This window comes from Ailuropoda melanoleuca, chromosome 15, assembly GCF_002007445.2.
Source record: "Ailuropoda melanoleuca isolate Jingjing chromosome 15, ASM200744v2, whole genome shotgun sequence".
Classification (NCBI taxonomy): domain Eukaryota; kingdom Metazoa; phylum Chordata; class Mammalia; order Carnivora; family Ursidae; genus Ailuropoda; species Ailuropoda melanoleuca.
This window is the reverse complement of record NC_048232.1, coordinates 20,837,642-20,856,591: the sequence shown is the minus strand read 5'-3', so window position 1 is coordinate 20,856,591 and position 18,950 is coordinate 20,837,642. Positions and strand designations below refer to the sequence as shown.

The window sequence follows — 18,950 nt, the reverse complement described above, 5'->3', positions numbered from 1 at the left end:
AGCAGTTCCATAGCAACGCACTAGAAAAAGACCAATTTTCATTATCGCTGCACAGTGCCTTCTCTTCATTCCTCCAAGGAGTGAGGAAGAGATAAAAGAATAGGAAAAGAATTGGACAGAACTACATTAATTACATCGTTAAACAAAATTCAGGTAATAAAGGTAATTATTCATGGATAAAATTATTCCAATCAGAAAAAAAAAAAAGATTTGACAGAGCTCTTGTCTCACTGTCTGAAATGCTATACTCTATCCTCTGAACCTAGAGGACAAAAAAGAATATTCTACCAGTTTCTATGTGTAGTATCTGAAGACAAGAGCCGTTGGGTACGATCCACTTGATTCAGTCATTTTCTGTCAGTGTCCGGTGACGTTTTCTTCTCAGGGATCACACTTTAGTACACGTAACATTATAGCTTTAAAAAGTTTACTTGAAGCATCTTAGGCTTTAGCAAGTCAAATTTCTGAATATCTTTATTTCTGAGTATAAGATAGTCTAACTCCATGTGTTCTTTTGGCAAAGATCTAATTCATTTATTAATTCCTTCACTCATTTACCCATTCATTTAACAACTGTTTATAAGCATGCGCTCAATGCTAGATATCTATTAATGGCACAAACTCTCAGGTCATTTCCCTAAAGCCTCAAGGAGCTTATAGTCTTTCATGTAAGAACCATATATGCAAAGCAGAGGACAAAGAAAGCACGCATAGGGTGTAAGGGAAGCCCAGAGGAGGACGTTCCCCAGCTTGAGGGCTGAAGAAAGGCCTCATGGGAGACAGGATGGCTGACATGGATTTTGAAGGAGAAGTGCGATTTTATCAGGTGGACAAAAGTGAGAATAATTTTCCCAGCAGAGCAATCAAAGACATATAAATAAGAGAACAGAGCATACAGACAGAATTACAAATAGTATGGTATTTATGGAGTATGGAGTTACTCCTGGGAAGAGGCTTCAGGCACAGGTGGGTAGATGTGGGTCAATGGGAGCCCTTGCCCATCACGGGCAGCTGAACTTTTCCCCTGGGGCAATGGCGTGCCACTGGGGACTTGTCATGACATGTTGAGGGTTGAGGATCATATATTTGAAAGATCGGTCTGGAGGCAGTGTGGGAAGCAGGAGGTGGCAGGTGTAGGGAGCGCAGGAGACTCAGCTGCAGTATCATGGAAAGAGACGGACGATTCTGCAGACTGCATGCGGGTATGACCAAAACGCTTTGATCGCTGTGTTGGCAAAGCCTAGCATAGTAACCTGACACAGAATAGATGGTAAACAAGTTATTTGGTAGTCTTGGGGTGCCCGTGTGGCTCAGTCAGTCGGGCGTCCAACTCTTGGTTTCAGCTCAGGTCGTGATCTCTTGGGTGGTGGGATCAAGCCCCAAGTTGGGCTCCTTACTCAGCAGGGAGTCTGCTTGGGGATTCTCTCCCTCTGCCCCTCCCCCCACTTTCGTGCCTGTGCACATTCTCTCTCTCAAGTAAATAAATCTTTAAGAAAAATATTTGGTAGACTCAGTGCCTTTATGGTTGAATACAAATGCACTGAGTCAATGGGAACCACCACGGGGATAGAATAATACCTAAGGGACAGAAGAGAAAAGATTTGTTAGTCATCTGAGCAGAGAACCCAGTGCCACAGCTTGGGCTCTGGATGGCATCCCTAATCTTCCAATTTACCAACTCTGCTGGGAGCACATTCTGTCTTTAAGCCTTATTTTCCTCATCTGTAAAATGGGGATTACAAACATGCCCAACACAAGTGAGGCTTAAATGCTTGCGGAGTGTTTAGCACAGTGCTCACTGCATAGTAAGTGCTCAGTAAGTGTTAGCTATTGTTATTTATATTGGCAGGAGAGGAACAAAGCCCCAGGCTGTTTGAAGGAGTGCCTTGTGACAAGTAAATATGAGAACGGCAAGAGGAAAAAAAAGGGTGTTTGTAGGTTTACCTTATCTTTATGAATAGAACCAAACACACTTTTATAAGATACACTTGTAAAAAAAAATGCAATTCCATGTTTTAAAACTTGGAAATATATAAGAAACGTAAGAGTATGTGGAACCCATGTGTATAACGTAACCCCTCAGAATGAAGGCGCACCTGTTTGTCTACTGCTCAGCTTAAGAAATGACACATTTAAATGACCTTGGACCCCTGTTTGTTCCTCTCAATTGCATCCACTCCCTTTGATCCCCCAGGAGGATTTCTTGAATTTAGGGTTAATCATTCTCTACCTTTGCCTGTATAGTTGCAACTTACATGTATATTTACATAAACAACATATTGCTTAGATTTGTATATTTCAGGGTGCTACATAAATAGAATCCTAAGTCCTATTCTTCTGCAACTTGATTTTGCTCAGCATTAGGCTTGAGTTTCGTCTCTGTTGATGTCTGTTGCTATAGTTCATTCATTTTCACTGATGTGAAATTCCATTTTATGAATATACCACAAATTTATTCACCCATTCTCTTAAAAAACTAGACAACTGGTGTGTTTCCGGGGGCTTAGATATTATAAACAATGCATCCTGGTGCACAGAGGCAAGAGACCATTTTAGCTATAATTTAGAAATAGAACTGCCGGATTATACCGGATTATAAAATACGCTCTTCTTTGCTAGCTAATGCCAATTTGCTTTCCACAGTGACACACCAATTTAGTAATTTTTATTTTAGGTTCACAGCAAAATTGAGCTGCAGGTACAGAGATTTCCCATACTCCCTGCCCCCGCACACACGAGCAGCTTTCCCATTATCAACATCCCCTGCTGGACTGGTACATTTGTTTCAAATGATGAACATACACTGACACATTATTATCACCCAGAGTCCATGGTTGAAGTGTTGCACCAATTTTGAAGGATCTAAATGATGGGTAGGTTCAAACACTTGAAAATGTTTCAAATTAATCCACCTATAGGAGCGGACCAGAAAAATGAGAGAACAGACTAAGTTATTGAAGCTCTCACCTCTGTCCGGGCCTCAACGTCGCAAGCAGTTGCGGCCACCATGAGAGCGGCTTTGCTCTGCACGACCGTGTTCGCGGAGCGCAGCGGGCTGATGAGGGCGTGCATGACGTCATGGCTCTGTAGGTTCACACGCAGGGGCTCCAGCATGGCCACGTTCGCTAACACTGTAGCGGCGTTGGCAATGGCTCCGTCCCGTTTGCTGGACAGGATGTTTATTAATGGCTCAATACCATTAGCTTCAGCAGCAGCACTGCGTAAATAGAGCAGAAATGAATGCCGTTCATCCTAGTTCAAGAAATTGTCTTCGGAGTGTACAACGGAGCTTATTAAACAAATGAGTACCTAAGTAGGGTTTTAGCAAGAAATTAATTTACAATGCAGTGAACCCAGACTTGAGGTGCTAGTGATTTAAATGGAGTCTGGGAAAATGTCAGTTAAGAATGAATTTAAATAACCCTTTTCCTACTTCCACAGTTTGTAGTTATAGAAAAATGCATGACTACTTCTTAGAAACCCCCCAACAGCTGTTCATTTTTTAACTTGGTGATACTTATAAGACCAGGAAATTCTATTCAAAGAAAGCTGAATAAGATATTCTCAACCAGTAGGAAAACAAAGCTTTATATTTTTTATTCTTTTATTTTATTTTATTTTTGAGAAAGAACCTTAATCTTAATCTGGACGTGGAGCCTGACCCACGGCTCAATCTCACAACCCTGAGATCAGGGCCTGAGCCAAAATCAAAAGTCAGATGCTTAATCCACTGAGTCACCCAAGAGTCCCTAGGAAAATAAGCCTTTAAATAGGAATGAGTGAGTGGGAGATGCTCCTGGTTTAAGTTAAAATTCTTTAGCTCATCCTCCTCCTTTTTAAATGAGGTTATTAATTGTAGGCAGAGGTTAACACATTCGAAGCGAGCAAAACATTTTGGAGGTGAATAATGCTTTTACAAATTGAACATCAAAGATCAAAGTCATAATATTGACATAATAACTAGTTTTAGTAATGCAGGCATATTCAGTTGCTAAATTTCCTATCTCTGCTATAAAAAGACCACGATTACCCATAAAATATATTAATAGTCTCACAAGTAATAAGCCTAAACCTCTTTTTAAGAATGCTATACTTTCTATAGTCCTTGCTTTCTAATCACTTAAAAAGCTCATAAAGTAGTGAAAATAAAAAAGAGGATCATTTTAACAAGAAGAAGATGATTTAATTATGTTCTTTAAGAGCTGAAATTGCTTCAAATAAGAGATGTTCCAAGCCATAAGAATATACAGAGCATCCCAGTTTCAAAGGAAGACCTAAAATTCTGTGTTAAAAACCCATTTACATCATCATGGGAATAGAGGTAATCAAGACAATAAAAACATACCTGAGACTCCAATAAAATGAATATCCCTTTAAGATTTATATCTGACACATTTTTTTTCACTCAGGATCATATTAAGAACCAAAACTGAAAACAAGTGAGGCTATATGATTCAGCCCCTCATCCTGTATTCTGATGAATATTCTGATAATTAAATTTAATTTGGTAGTCACTTAAATTCGCTGATTGTGAAGGAGAAGTGACAATCTCAAGAATACGGGTTATCACAACTGTCCGAGAGAGGGCATGACGTAATGAAGTGTCACCGAGGAGAAAGGAAGCTGTGATTGTCACTCAGATCATCTCTGAAGTGGACACAACAACCGTAACTGGGCCAGCATGAAATGACTTAAGTGAGGCAGCCACTCCAGAGAATGCTGGGCTCTGGTGGTGTTAACCCTGAAGGCACCTCCCACCCCTGGTTTGAATAAATCTGTCCAGAAGACACACTATATTGATACAAAGGCAAAATCAGAGTTTGGTTCCATTTCCACCCATACCCTAGTCTTTAGTATATACTTAATCCTTCTTGTGGTTTCTCCCATTCTTTTCCTGGGACGGCTCCCTTTAAAACTTAGTTAGATGACACGTAACCAAAATCTGTTTCTATACAAATATTGTTAGGAAGGGCCTGCATCTCACTATGATGGCTTGAGGGCCAGCATTTGCTCTCCTTTCCTAGAGGACAAAATAAACACTCTTAAGATAATTTTACTTTTACTTTTAATTCTCTCTCCTACTATTAATCAAACGGTGATCATTTGACTGTATGAATAAGGAAAAATTTGGAGGCTCATGTATATTAGTTTATCAGAAACTTCTCATATTTTTACCTATAGCTGAAATACTGAATTTTTTAAAACTGCCAGCAAGAATTTTAAATTATGCATATTTTCTAACTAACATAGACATAAACCTGCTAAAAAATCATTTTATTTCTTTGACTTATTTTTCAGGCACTGAATGAAATCAGTACCTTCAGCCAAAATACTTCATGGTTTGTAATCATTGCAAACACGCCTCGGTTAGAAGACACAGTTCCTTTGTTACTTATTTTTCCTTTGACAAGGTTCACCTTTTAAAACATCCTGGAGAATCAAGGAGGAGCATGCGGTGGAGGTGTTTCATTGCAACCGTGTTAGAATAACAAGGTTGGAAGCTACAAGTATTATAGGTAAGCGCATACCAGTACATTCTCCAGGGCTGTGTCTTTTGTATGTATCAGGGGTTTTCTGGAAAATTTAAGTGAATACATAGGATCACACTTGGTCATTTCAGTTTTTCTTATTTATTAAAACAAACAAACAAAAACGGGCTGTGAGATTCCGGAATTTTCATCAGGTGAGCCTCTGCTCACAGCCTTTGTGCTTGTTTCCTTCCTCCTCTCTCCTGGACAAAGGCATATTTTGCCTTGGTTCATTTATATCTCTACCTTCTGCTCTTTTCTGTGCTCTTTATGAGCCAGTAAAGAGAAGTACATAAAATCCTAGCTGTTTATAAAAGAAACCAAAGATTCTAGTACACAGTGGAATATAGCTTTTACTAAATTGAGCATAGCTGCCAGCACCGAAAGACGAATCGTATGCGTGCAGCTGGGAGAACAATTTGCATCGTGTGTACGTACCTGCCCAGAATGTGTTGTGTGCGGTCTGGTTAGGTGTGAAAAGCATAACGGAGATTAAGGTATTATGGTGAAAATAATCAAGCTATTATTCTTACCTAAAAAAGCCCCCTAATGTCATTATAGAAATAGAGCACAGAATTTTGCAGTTTTTTAAAAAAAGAATTGCATTAATTTTGTGTTTCAAACCCAAGACATTCTGTTTTCTTTTTCTCTGTGTCTGCTATGTACACAGGCTGGAGCCTGTCATATTTTAAAAACACATTTTCGTTTCCTAGATAGGATGGCATTATCCAAATGAACGAGAGAGAAGTCAAACTGCTTTGTTACAAAATCCAGAATTATAGGGCCATATGTCATCATGAGAATCGGAAAATATTTTGATTTTTACTATCGTGAACCTCCATCAGTTGGAGTTTAATCAAGTAAGAGTTTAAAATGTACATTTCAAAAAAACGAACTAAAACCCAAATATGGGAAAGTATAAAAACATCTGTTTATATCATTTGATATATGTAAACAGAAGTGAAGTTTGACACATCATGTGTACCCAATTTATTACCAAGTCCTGACTCTTTTCCACCTCCCTATTTCTCGAATCTCTCTCTGGTCTCCCTCTCCATCTCACTGAACGAATCTAGTCCATCAATCCTTGTGAATTGATGTGCTCTTCTAACAGGTCTCTCCCCGCCCCCCCGCCCCGCTTTGATTCTTTCTCCAACTTAGAGCTAAAGTGATCTTTTAAAATAATAATATCAGATTATTATAATTATATACATCATACACATCATCAGATTGTTCCCCTCCTTAAAATGTTTCTGGTTTCCCATTGCTCGGGTTGAAACCCTAAATTTCCCACAAGGCCTCCAAGGCCCTACACAAGTCCACCTGCCTCCCGGCCCACGCTCCCTCTCACCTCTCCTTGTGGCTCTGTGCTCCGGCCTCCCTGGCGACCGGCAACATGCCAGGCTCTGGTTTACCTCTGGTTATTCCCATAGGCCCGCCTTTCTTACTTCCTGATGAACTCTTCCTCCGGATAATTCCCATTCACCTTGTCAAGCTCAGCACAAATGCCTCTCCCTCAAGGAAGCACATCTTGACCCCCAAACTAGATATCAGGTCTCTCTGCCCCATGAGCTCAAGATCACTTGTTTGCTAAACATATATACATTATTTCAAATGATATTTTGGCACAAATGATCACACCGAATGGCAACGATCTTGAAATATTACGTTATGGAAGCTTTTGGTGGAAAGGAGTTTACCACAAAGCTTTTCGGTTAAATCTCCAAGCCCCGCGATGAAAAAGCACTTACAGCAGGGGCACAAAGAACATGGTCAAGGAAAGATACAGTCACTTTGCACACATAGTGTCTGTTTACAGCTCGCTGAAAATACTATGCGATTTCATGTCTGTGTGTCTTTGCATTCATGTTTTCTCTGCCCGAAAGGCCTGGCCCTACCCGTCCCCACCTCTGCCCGGGGAGCTGTAGCTCACCCTTCAAAACCCGCTCAACTGCCCCTTCCTGTATGTGATTCTTGTCCATCCCCACCTCTCCTTGTGACTCACTCCTTCCTCTTGCTACGTCTACACTGGTCCCCCCTTCTTAGAGGCAGTGCTTCAGTCTTACTTATAGCCCCAGTGCTGAAAAGATCAATATATTTAAATTGACTTGACTCCACTCAAGGGGAGCGATGAAGAAAACCTCAGTAGGAGTCGAGAGAGGGAAAATACCTAGTTTGGCTTTATGTTTGCAAGAAAGCATAGGGCCCAGCACACTTGAGATCTCTGCTTTTAGAACTTACAGCAGCTCACCGCATCCCCAACGCTTCCCTAATTATTTAGCGAAGTGATTTTTACATGGAGTTTAGGGAATGACATCTTACACTTGAGACCACGTCTAAAGGGATATGTCCATTAATATATGAAAGAAATGTCCACATTTTGTCTTTGCAGACATGGTCGACTCTGTTTACTAGGGTCACGTCTTCAGATGACACTATTCAGTACGTCTCAGAAAATCCTTGCTGCAGTTTGGAGGTTCACATTGAACCCAACTGCAAAGGCTGGTTCCATGAATCAAGGGTGACCTTGGGCAGTACAGAAATCTGTTTAACAGAGCCCACATACAGGGTAATATGTGGAACTCGATGGAACAGATGGTAATATTGGCAATCAGAACCTTGTTTGTTAACAGTGATTACAACCATTCCCACCAGCATGACTTTTCATATGTCTCGGCGAGGTTTGTCACACCAAGGAAGACATATTGGCGGCAGACACGCTGCAAGCGGTCAGGAGAGGGGCTGAGGCAGCAGGTGCAAGGGGCGCGTGTCCGAGCCCTGTGGGCTCCCAGGGAGGCGACACAGGTGTGTGGGGATGGGACGCTGGCCGGGATGATAAACGGGTCTCCTGGTTATCACAGCCAGGTTTGGAACGCTGTGAAGAGGATTCCTGACTCTTGTTCCAGCCAATTTTTCAACAAAAGTAATGATCCAAGAAGTCGAGTGTGTTCGTGAAATTGAACAATTTCTGAGTACATCCAAAACAACTATGACCCGGCCTCAGCCCCACAGAGGTGGAAGAAGGCGATGTTTGCCCCCAACTCTGGCCGAACTCCAGGACTGACAAAAGTAGCCAAGAGAATTTTCTCCTTTTAAAGAAATAGTATTTAAAGAAGCTTCTCAGTAGTTAAGGGAGAGGATCACAATTAATTGTAGGCGAATGGTTAAAATGAAGGGTTTGTTTTTAAGTCACATGGAATTATTAAAGCAAAACCCAGCCACAAAAACGAATACATGCAGTTTTACATCCTATAGCAAAATAGGAAAAATGCAAAAATTTTTTTTCTTTAAAGTATGTGACCTAATTGTTTCTCTCATATTGATATATCTCAGTGGCATAATTTTGAGACTTTCAGAATTGCTCTTCTGCTACGGTTGCTATGACATGAAGGTTTCTAAAGAGAGAGCGGCCAGTTGCAAAGAGACTAACTAGTACATGCTAACCCAGCACGTCCACAAACAGCGGGCAGGTTTTTGTTTCCAATTATGAGGCAGTCGGTCAAAGTCTAGGGAAATCAAATGTAATTTTCTTACAAGTGACATGGAATCCTTCTTGACCTCTCTGTTCAATCACAATACTTCACTCCCATACACACCACCTTCTGTTTCAAAAGCTGGCATGCCTGCCAATAATTAACTAGCTGCCATCAGGAAAGAACAAGCGTCTTCATTTTACATGGCCGACTTGTCTCCCAATAAAATAGGAATAATGGCCAAGGTGTGGGAATACTCATCATAAATGGCTTTTGCAGTTACCAAATGTTTCTGTTTAGCCTGGAAGTCGGTCTATTTCCATATCTGTATGTGACAAGTGATGCAATCCCTAAGTAATTCGAGGTACCCTGTTGATTTTCTTCACTAAATAATACAGACGCCACAGGCTTTTGTGCAACAGCACATCAAAACCCCTGGCACTTGCCGGGCTGCCTTATTCTCGTCAGCTCTAATGTCACCTCTTCAGAGAGGCCGTCTTGGACGAGCTTTATGTCATCCCCCCGACCCCTTTCGCAACCCTGGTGTCATGCACGCTCCTCTCTAAAACAGTGTGCTGCTGTATTTAATGGGTACTGTTATCACTTCTGAAATCTCCTTCTTAAAGTTACTCCCCATGGTCTGCCTCCCTGTGTGAAATGTGGGTTTTATAACAGCAGTCTGATGAAAACTTCCATGCGCTCCCCATGGTCTCCCGGCAGCCTAGACATGAAGAACCCCCAAGGAATGGTGAAGGAGTTACAAAAGAAACCTAAACTCATAACTTCCTTCACCTCTGAGATAAAATGATAAAAGTGGGAAAGAGTGATCCCAGCTAGTTTCTAGTGGAAGTTCTCCTCGAGACTCCTTATGATACTGGATAGACGGTAGTTATTCAGATGCACAAAATATAACAGATAATCTAGGCTCGCTTCTCTTTGTTTTACAGTTAAGACAACTTTTCTGCAGGGCAAGAGCTGGGACAGTTTCCTCAGGAATCCCACCCAAGTCTTTCCCATTTAGGTGCAGTCAATGAACAATAAAGGCCATTTCCAGAGAGGAAAAAAAAAATCACAGGAAATGACTAATATAAAAAGTCAAGGATGAGTAAAAAGGGAATTTATGTAGGTTTTAAGTACTGCTTCAAAGTGAGTGTGTGAGAGAAAAAAAAACACATACAATAATTTGATAATTTTCCATGAAAATCAGAAATGTTAGAAATCAGACCTGAAAGGGGTACCAGCAACTTTAAAATAAGATTATACAAATGTCAGTCTCTGCTCTCTGGGTAATAAAAGCAGCATAGACAATTTTCTAATTGAACATTTCATGGGATTCACACAACCTCACAAAATTAGTAGCCAATACAGTTTAAACTGTGAAGGTCGACTAGGCAACAACTAACACAAAATGGAGATAGGGAATCAACCTGTTTTATTGTAAAATCTAGCTTTTCACTCTATATCTTTCTTCAAATCCAGTATGATTTTTCCAACCTACGATAGCCTGTGTTACAACAACATTCTATCAGGCAGAGAAGGAATCAAGGCGCTAACAGGTAGAAATGAAAAATATCAACTCGGTAAACTTGGATGGAAACAATAAAAGAATAAGTTTTAAATTTACCACAAAGACTCTTCCCATTTATTTGATCTACTAACTTCAGAAGCCTTTTAAAATAGTAAATAAACACTTGAAGTTCTTTGAGATAGCATCCTTAATACAAAAGTTTAAAACACCCTTATATGAAACTGAATTTCCTAAAAGGTTATGAAACACACTCAGTTATCTTGTAGGATGCTCATACTGTGAGCATCCCGATTCAAAGGAGGTAGCATCTTACGACTGAGTCATATTAATAAGAATTTTAAAGCAAAATCATCTTTTCTATTATACAAAGTCAAGAGCAAAAAATCAACTCTAGAGAGACTACAATAACAATGAGATTAACTGATGCTGTCCAAGCATATGCTATTAATCCTATATGGTTATATAGCACGGTAGATATTCAGTCACCAGAACAATGAATGTGTCAAAACATTTTAAAGTCACTGCACCTTAAAAGGGACCAAAGACAAACGCAAGCATCTATTAACACACATTTAGCAGAATATTCTCTGTTCAAAAGCAACACAATGAAATGCTTACGAGATGACAATATCTTAATAATGTTTTAAAATATTATTTGAGATGCACCAGAGAGTGTTTCAAATTAAATTAGTGTGCCTTTCCTTAAAGTACAGAGCCATCTTTCCATTGCCTTTTTTGCCCCTCCCCCAACTTCCTCCTTAATGACCACTAGGGGTCAGTATGAAGACACAGTTCCCTTCACTGTTTGCAGGGAAAACGGAGCTCTGGAAACATTGTCTTGAAAAACCCTTACGCAACAACAAAGACAATTAACTGTACAGCTTCGGCATTCTGAAGTCCAACCGATACATCAAGTCTACAACATGAGTTTGCATTTCTCATGAGACTGCATTTTAATTTTGTAAATCACAGTGGATCAGGTCTACAGTCGGTGTTTCTTTAATTGCAAAGTATTCAAAGGGACAAGATTACTTACTCTAAGTGAATCTATGTGTGTTGGCCCAGAAGTATGCTCTAGAACGGACGGTAAAATTTATTTTCAAAGGGTGAGATTACACGACTCTGGCCATCTCAGAGCCATACAGCCCATCTCTCCCTGCAGAGGAACAGAGATGGAAGTGAAGCTTGTGGTGTTTGCCAACTTTAGGAGAGACGGTTTCTTTCTCCTTTAAGGTGGCTGTCCTCGTTGGGCGCGCAATAGCCTCGAGGGCACAAGATAGCCAATTCTAAGAGACAGCATCAGTTTATATACTTAAGTCTACAAATGAAAGGAAATATTTGTAAAAATAAATATACAAATATATTACCTACCCTCAACTCCATTTAATGGGGTGAGAATGAAAAAAAAAAAGCTTTGAAAAGTTCTTTCTATATAGAGAGATTTAACATTCCAAGGAATGACTTAGGGTCAGGCTCTCCCCTGACAATGCCCAACAACTGATAGGGAGTTGGGTCATGGGGAATAGATGAAGTCCTGCCTTTTCTTGAAATGCTGTATAAAGTTCTGTACGTGGCACACCTTTCTAATGGTTTCTCTACACCTTACGTGGCTTTCTTTGGCATGGTATGCCATGAGAAATTCTACTATTCAGTCAATGCTGTATTTCTATGTTAGTGAAGAGAAATATTAGAACTGATAATACAAAATGACAGGTTTTCCATAGATAATAAAGAACCTTCAAAAGTTCCCAAAGTACTCAAACACACCTCCGTATAATTTGGAGGCATTGTGTCTCTTTTGGGAATCCCTTTGAGATGTACTCCTTACTTATCTCCTCATTTCCTTTGCTGTGGTCCTGACCATAGGTCACACAAGAGCAGTCAGGTCCCTACAGAAGAGCTTTGTCTCTAGGGGCCCCTGGGTGGCTCAGTCAGTTAAGCGCCTGCCATCAGCTCAGGTTATGATCCCAGGGTCCCAGGATCAAGCCCTATGTCGGGCTCCCTGCAGGGAGCCTGCTTCTCCCTCTCCACCCCGCATGTGCTCTCTCTCACTATCTCTGTCTCTCTCAAGTAAAAAGAAAAAAGAAGAAGAAAAGCCTTGTCTCTTGTATTGTGGAGGTCAGCAGTGGCCTAGGAATCAATCAACTTTTGTTTAAGTAACCACTATATGTGCTATCATTTAGAACTTACTTAAGTCACTGCTGTTGTGGAAAGCCAAGAAGGGGTATAAGAAATTAAAAAATAAAAAACAAAGAAATGGAGATAAGAAGGTCTCTCAGCTTGAGCAAAATCCCCCAGTTCTTCATGGAGAGAACATGGAATAAATAGGAGGAAGCAGGAGATAGTATGATCTATGGGTAAACAATAGAGACTTGATTATGTATTTTCTACAGCAAAATCACAGTTTGTACTTACTTATCTATGGATATTAATTGTATTATTGCTTTTTATGTTTTTATTTTATTCATGGTCTTACTTCCTAAAATAACTGTATCTTCTGAGAACTATCTAGTCACCAACCATACTATTTTCTAATCTTTTCATAGTTCACTAGTAGCCAAAATTTACTTAGTGTTGGCCAGGAAAATGAAAAACATCGAACTCTTTTTACTCTTAGGGTAACTCAAAAACTAATTCTGATCAGATCCAACAGATGGCAGTGATGTTATAAATTAACAGTTTAAAATACTCTTGTAATAATGTAGATCTATCCCTCAGAAGAATGTCAACCAAGAATAATTCCCTAGGTATTCGCATAAATAATGTACAGCCTTGATATGAATAATTGGATAGAAGAGCACAAGGTAAATATCACATGAAATTTCGCTGAAATGGTATTTCCTATATCAAAAATCAACAACTTTCTCCTTTCCAAAAAGTATTATAAATTGAGAATTGTCAGAAAGATTAGCAGTGAACCAAGAAAGAATAACGGTGTCCAGAGTAACTAACTGGGTTACATTTTTTTTTAAAGATTTATGTATTTGTTTTGAGAGAGAGAGAAAGAGGGTGCATGCATGTGAGCCCAGGATTGCGGGGGTGGGTAGGAGCAGAGGGAGAGGGAGAGAATCTTCAAGAAGGCTCCCTGCTGAGAGTGGAGACTGACTGACACAGGTCTTGGTCCCACAACCCTGAGAGCATGACCTGAGCCAAAAACCAAGAGTCGGACATTTAACTGACAGAGTCACATTTTTATATAAAAATTCACTATTGCTCTTTGGTTTCTAGTTTCACCTATTTCTTCCTATGGGGTTGTCTTAGCCTTCTCGCTTTTTATTTATTCACTTAAAAATTTTTTTTACTTTTATTTCTCCACTATCACTTTAAATAAGTGAATCTGGCTGTTCTTGTTCTTTTTTCCTATACCTCCAAACTGTTATTCTTATTTGTGTTCATGGCCTTTCCATGTTTTTATCCACTTTAAGCAATCTTTACACTGTAGATAATAAAGAATGAACAGTATGACTAGAAAACTTTTAGAGGTGAGTTTCCCCTGCTGCTTCTGTGATTCAAATTATGTAAAAACAAACACACAAAACAATACAGATGATCACTTTCTGTTTGAAGTTACGGGCATTGGTTGATGTCAGGCAGACCTGTTTTTTCACTGTCCTGTTGCTTTCCATTGTATTTTTGGTAAGTCCACTTCCCCCAAATGCCTACTCTGCAATGGGCACTATTCTAGATGCTTGATAGGTTAACAGTGAATTAAACAGAAAAGGTACTTCCTTCATGGCTGCTGGTCAGAGGAGGGTTGGGGACAGAAAACAAAGAACAAACACAATGAGAGAGTTACATAGTATGTTAGAAAATCATAAGTGCTGGGGAAAAAGGGCAGCAGGGAAGGAGGTTTGAGAAAAAGTGTGTGTGGGTGCAACTGTAAACACTGTGGTCATGGTGGGTCTCTTTCAGAAGGTGACATTTGAACAGACTTGAAGGAGGAGTGAGCCATGGGCATTCTGGGGTTAGAACAACATTCCATGCACAGAGAAGGGTCCATCCATAAGGCCTGAGGCAAAATACTACTGGAAGTTGTATGTATTTCCAGAATAGATTTTATGATCTACTTCACATTTCATCATCTTACTCCCCAACACCGGCTTATTTGTGAGCAAAGGGATTTGTGTCTGTTAGTTTATCATTGCTTTTTTAAGTACAGTCTCAATTGTTTATAACTCAAATACCTGGAAACTTCATATATCGAGAATATACATGAGCACTATCAGAAAGAAAGAAAGAGAGAGAGAGAGAGGAGAGAGAGAGAAAGAAAGAAAGAAAGAAAGAAAGAAAGAAAGAAAGAAAGAAAGAAAGAAAAAGAAAAAAAAAGAAAAAGAAGGAAGGAAGGAAGGGGAGGAAAAGAGAAAGAAAAGAAGGAAGAAATGGTCGCTAAGGACAAAATACCACTTAGAGAAAAGGTCTCAGGTCCTCACTTATGGCTTTTATATAAACTTTGGTAAAGGTTGGTTACCTGGTATCCAGGCTTTCAACTGACAGAAAGGAAGGGATTTGAAGAAAATTTTGGCAGGATCAGTTCTGCCGATCAGATCTACAGGCAGCAGTGAAAATTGATACTGACAGCCTGCCAACGAGGAATGACAAAATTCATCAACACCCAAAAGTCACTGCAGCCGGAAGGCCACACTCAGTGCAGCAAGCACCCACCCTCTCTACAGGGCACTGACACCACCACTTGGAGCACACGGTGGCCATCAACTCAAAATGGCAACCATACCTCCCCCAAAAGTCTAGCAACAGTATGATCAGTTTCAAAAGTTGGAGGGAAGGATTTGGAAGATTTTAATTCAGATGCATTACACATTTTAAAAAGATTTGGTGATTATAAAGAATTTTCAAATATATGGAAAACTTGAGCATCTAGGAAGCCTCATTCATAGAGAAACCAATGAGGCAAAACCCTTTGGCAGCAATGAAGGTGATATTTATAATTAAAGTTGAAATGCGTATGGGTGGTCTGGCTATTTATTTATTATTGCTACCAAATTTAGTGTCACCCAGGGAAACAACAGTTTGGTGGCCTAAAAGGTTCAAAATGGGTCTGTCTGGTTTGCTTACCATTCTTACCATTCTATTGCATATGGGTGTGTTTTCTTTCTTAAGAAAGCAAGATGTGTGAAAAGCAGACTATAGGTATTTTAGATTATAAATATGTATAGAATTCTATTTTTAGACCGTAAAAATATTTTAATTTTTAAAAGCATTCATCAATTTTACAAAAAGAGTCACCACAAAGTATATTGTTCCTTCCTCTGGTTGATTTTTTTCCCTTTAACTTAGAAAATATTTACCCACAACTTTCCAGGCAAAAATCCATTGTTACACAAAGGAAATTCTATCTGCATTACATGTAATCATACCACAACCAGAGAATACTCAATTCAAGATATGGGCCTCCAATGCCAGAAGGTGTCCTGGCTTTAAGAATTAGAAATCCTTTTTAGGCGCATAGGGATATGAATGTTGAAGAAGGGCTGTCTTCTAACAAACAAAATTAGTATTCACAGTGCTTAACTGCAATTTTTTTTTTTAAATTAGGCTAGCAATTATCAGGTATCTAAACAGCTACCCAGTGCACCTGAAAGACATTAGCTCTGATTCTTTTGTCTTCTTTCACCACTTAGGTGTGGCAGAAAAACCAACATTCTTTCTATTCCCCAGTCCCACCACCCCAGCAGCAGAGCCATGACTCAGCCCTCCAACCCCTATCCCACAGCTGGGGAAGGTGATCTAAGGCCCCCGCTTCTAAAATGTGATGCTAGAAATACTCACCAACGCCGAGTTTAAGCTAATACACTTTTTAAAGATGAGCTGAGTAGAAAACGCTTCTTATTAAAAATAATCAATCATGGTTGCTGTCTCTTCTGCTGTGGTTCTAATTAATACTCTGAGAGCCTTGCTAAAAGGATAGACAACGTGCTTACTTGTTTTCATTCCTTTTGATGGACTATAGAATTTTGTCAACTGCCCTCTTCAGCATTTGGCACAAACATTTCAAATCTGACTCCATATCCTCCTCAGAAACATTTATTTTCAATATCTTTTAGCTCAAAAAGTCCAAAGTAAAAACTATACAGGCCTCAAAAGACATCTATAAAACCACTTACATTCATGTCCCATTTCCCATACCAAACACAAATTAAAAAAAAAAAATCAGAACGGACAGTATATAATAGGTTAAAGAAATAACTGCAACTTAAAATTTAGAAAACATAAAAATAATTTACAAAAAAAAGAGATGTGTGGCATCATTTAGTGTTAATTGACCTATGTTGACAAAATGGAGCTATAGTGTCAGATGACAAAATTCTGTGAAATAGAGGATTAAATCGCAAGAGAAAACCTGGAGGCAGCCTCGTTTGGAAGCTACTTAATATCCTAATTTTCTATGATTTTATATAAAGCTGTGAGATGATATAAGCCGGGTAAACTCACATCAAAGTAAGACGTCTATACACTCTGGAGGCCTGTTAAAGTATTTAAGGTAATATATAAATTTAAATGCACCCGGATAGAAGTATTTTAGTGTCACTGACAAGACTTTTGTACCAGCACGACTGGTATTGGAACAATCACTAAATATGCTATTTTCAAATTGCTACTTACTATGACTCAATATTCTAGAAATTCGTGTGCTTTCATATAGATGATGATGATGGCCCTGGATTTTGGAAATTACCATGTCAAAGATTGTAGCTATTAAAGGAACACAATTTTGTTTATATATTTTGGGTGTAGTTGAATTGGGCATTGTTAGATTTTTAGTCATTGCATTAAGGCCTTGTGAAATATTTGTGTGGGAGGAGAGAAAGGGAAAGAAAGGGTAAGAAATAGATTAAGTGTATGAGGGAGGTAGAGGAAGATTTATTTCAAGTTAAAAAAGAGTAATTTTAGCCGCAATGCCACAAAGCAGTAATATACAAAAGTTAATAACTTATGTATTGTGATGGTGGGTTTTCTGTGTCAACTTGCCTGGGCTAAACAACATCCAGATGGCTGGTAAAACGTTATTTCTGAGTGTGTCTGTGCGGGTGTTTCTGAAAGAGGTTAGCACATGAATCAGTAGACTGAGTAAGTGTTGTTCTCACCTAAGTGGGTGGGCATCACCTAATCCACTGAGGGTCCGAATAGAACAACAAAGGTGGAAAGGCTGGGGTGCCTGGGTGGCTCAGTCGTTAAGCGTCTGCCTTCATCTTGGGGCATGATCCCAGGTCCCTGGGATCGAGCCCCGCGTCAGGCTCCATGTTCCGCTGGGAGCCTGCTTCTTCCTCTCCCACTTCCCCTGTTTGTGTTCCCTCTCTCAATGGCTGTCTCTCTCTGTCAAATAAATAAAATCTTAAAAAAAAAAAAAAAGGTGGAAAGGTGAACTTGCTCTCTGCCTAAGCAAAGACATTCATCTTTTCCTGCCCTGGGACACTGGCCCCCCTGGCTCCCCTGGCTCTCAGGCCTTCAGACTCAGACTAAAGCATACCACCATCTTTCCTGGTTCCCCAGTTTGCAGAGGGCAGATCATGAAACTTCTTGGCCTTCATAATCACATAAGCCAATTCCTATAATAAACCTCCTCACCTATGTATGTTATGTCCTATCAGTTCTGTTTCTCTAGAGAATCCTAATAAACATACCAAATGAGATACAGGGAGGGTACATAATTATTTCATTTATGAAAGTTGCCTTCAAGAAATTCTCACTCTTTTATAAGGTGATCTTCTGTAAAGAAAAGAACGTAGATTCTGGAGACCAGTAGCCCTGGGTTTAATTTCCAGCTCAGCTATTTTAATAAATTTGTATACCCAGGAAAATCAGATGAATTGCAGAGCCTCGGTTTTCTCATTTGTTGACCGATTATCTTGATAATTAAAATCTGTGGAATATAGATCATGTACCGCAGTGCTTGGCATGCCGAGGGATTCCTTTCCAATCTTTCCTCATAGTATTTACCCATAACATCTGGTTTCAGATGGACTTTTTAAAATGTTTCTAGATTTGCTTAATGTTTACATTGTTTTAACATGGATCTTTTAAATATTTTCTAGATTTATCAAAGGTTTATATAAAGTTGTCTTTGATATTTCCAGGACTATCCAGTTCTGTTTGTTCTGGAATCTTCCACGAGAGAGGGTTCCTGAGGAATAATCTGAGATAGAACAGCTGACAGAATATATGTACACTGCCTTGAAAGCCAAAATAGTACAATCAGAACATGTTGGACTGTTGGATGTCCCCAAACGAGGCAGTGAGGAGCTGTGTGGTACTCACTTTGCATTTGCAGCGTTGCACGTGGTCAGATTCGCCAGGGCGAGGGCTGCAGCTTCCCTTACTTCTTCACTGTCACTCCTGAGCGACTGAATTAACTGTGGAATCCCTGCAGAAACAGAAAGGGAAGATGAGGGTCTATAAACACCC

General features: G+C 39.6%; 1 protein-coding gene across 1 annotated transcript in view; it reads right to left on the bottom strand.

Moving 5' to 3' along the window:
* ARMC3 (armadillo repeat containing 3) overlaps positions 1–18,950 on the bottom strand; it is a 91,928-nt gene that overhangs the window by 26,730 nt on the left and 46,248 nt on the right. Inside the window, exons 10-11 of the mRNA XM_011227013.3 lie at positions 18,804–18,909; positions 2,968–3,217 (exon numbers count right to left, since the gene is read on the bottom strand). Coding sequence (XP_011225315.2) covers positions 2,968–3,217; positions 18,804–18,909 — 356 coding nt within the window. The remainder of the gene's footprint in view (positions 1–2,967; positions 3,218–18,803; positions 18,910–18,950) is intronic.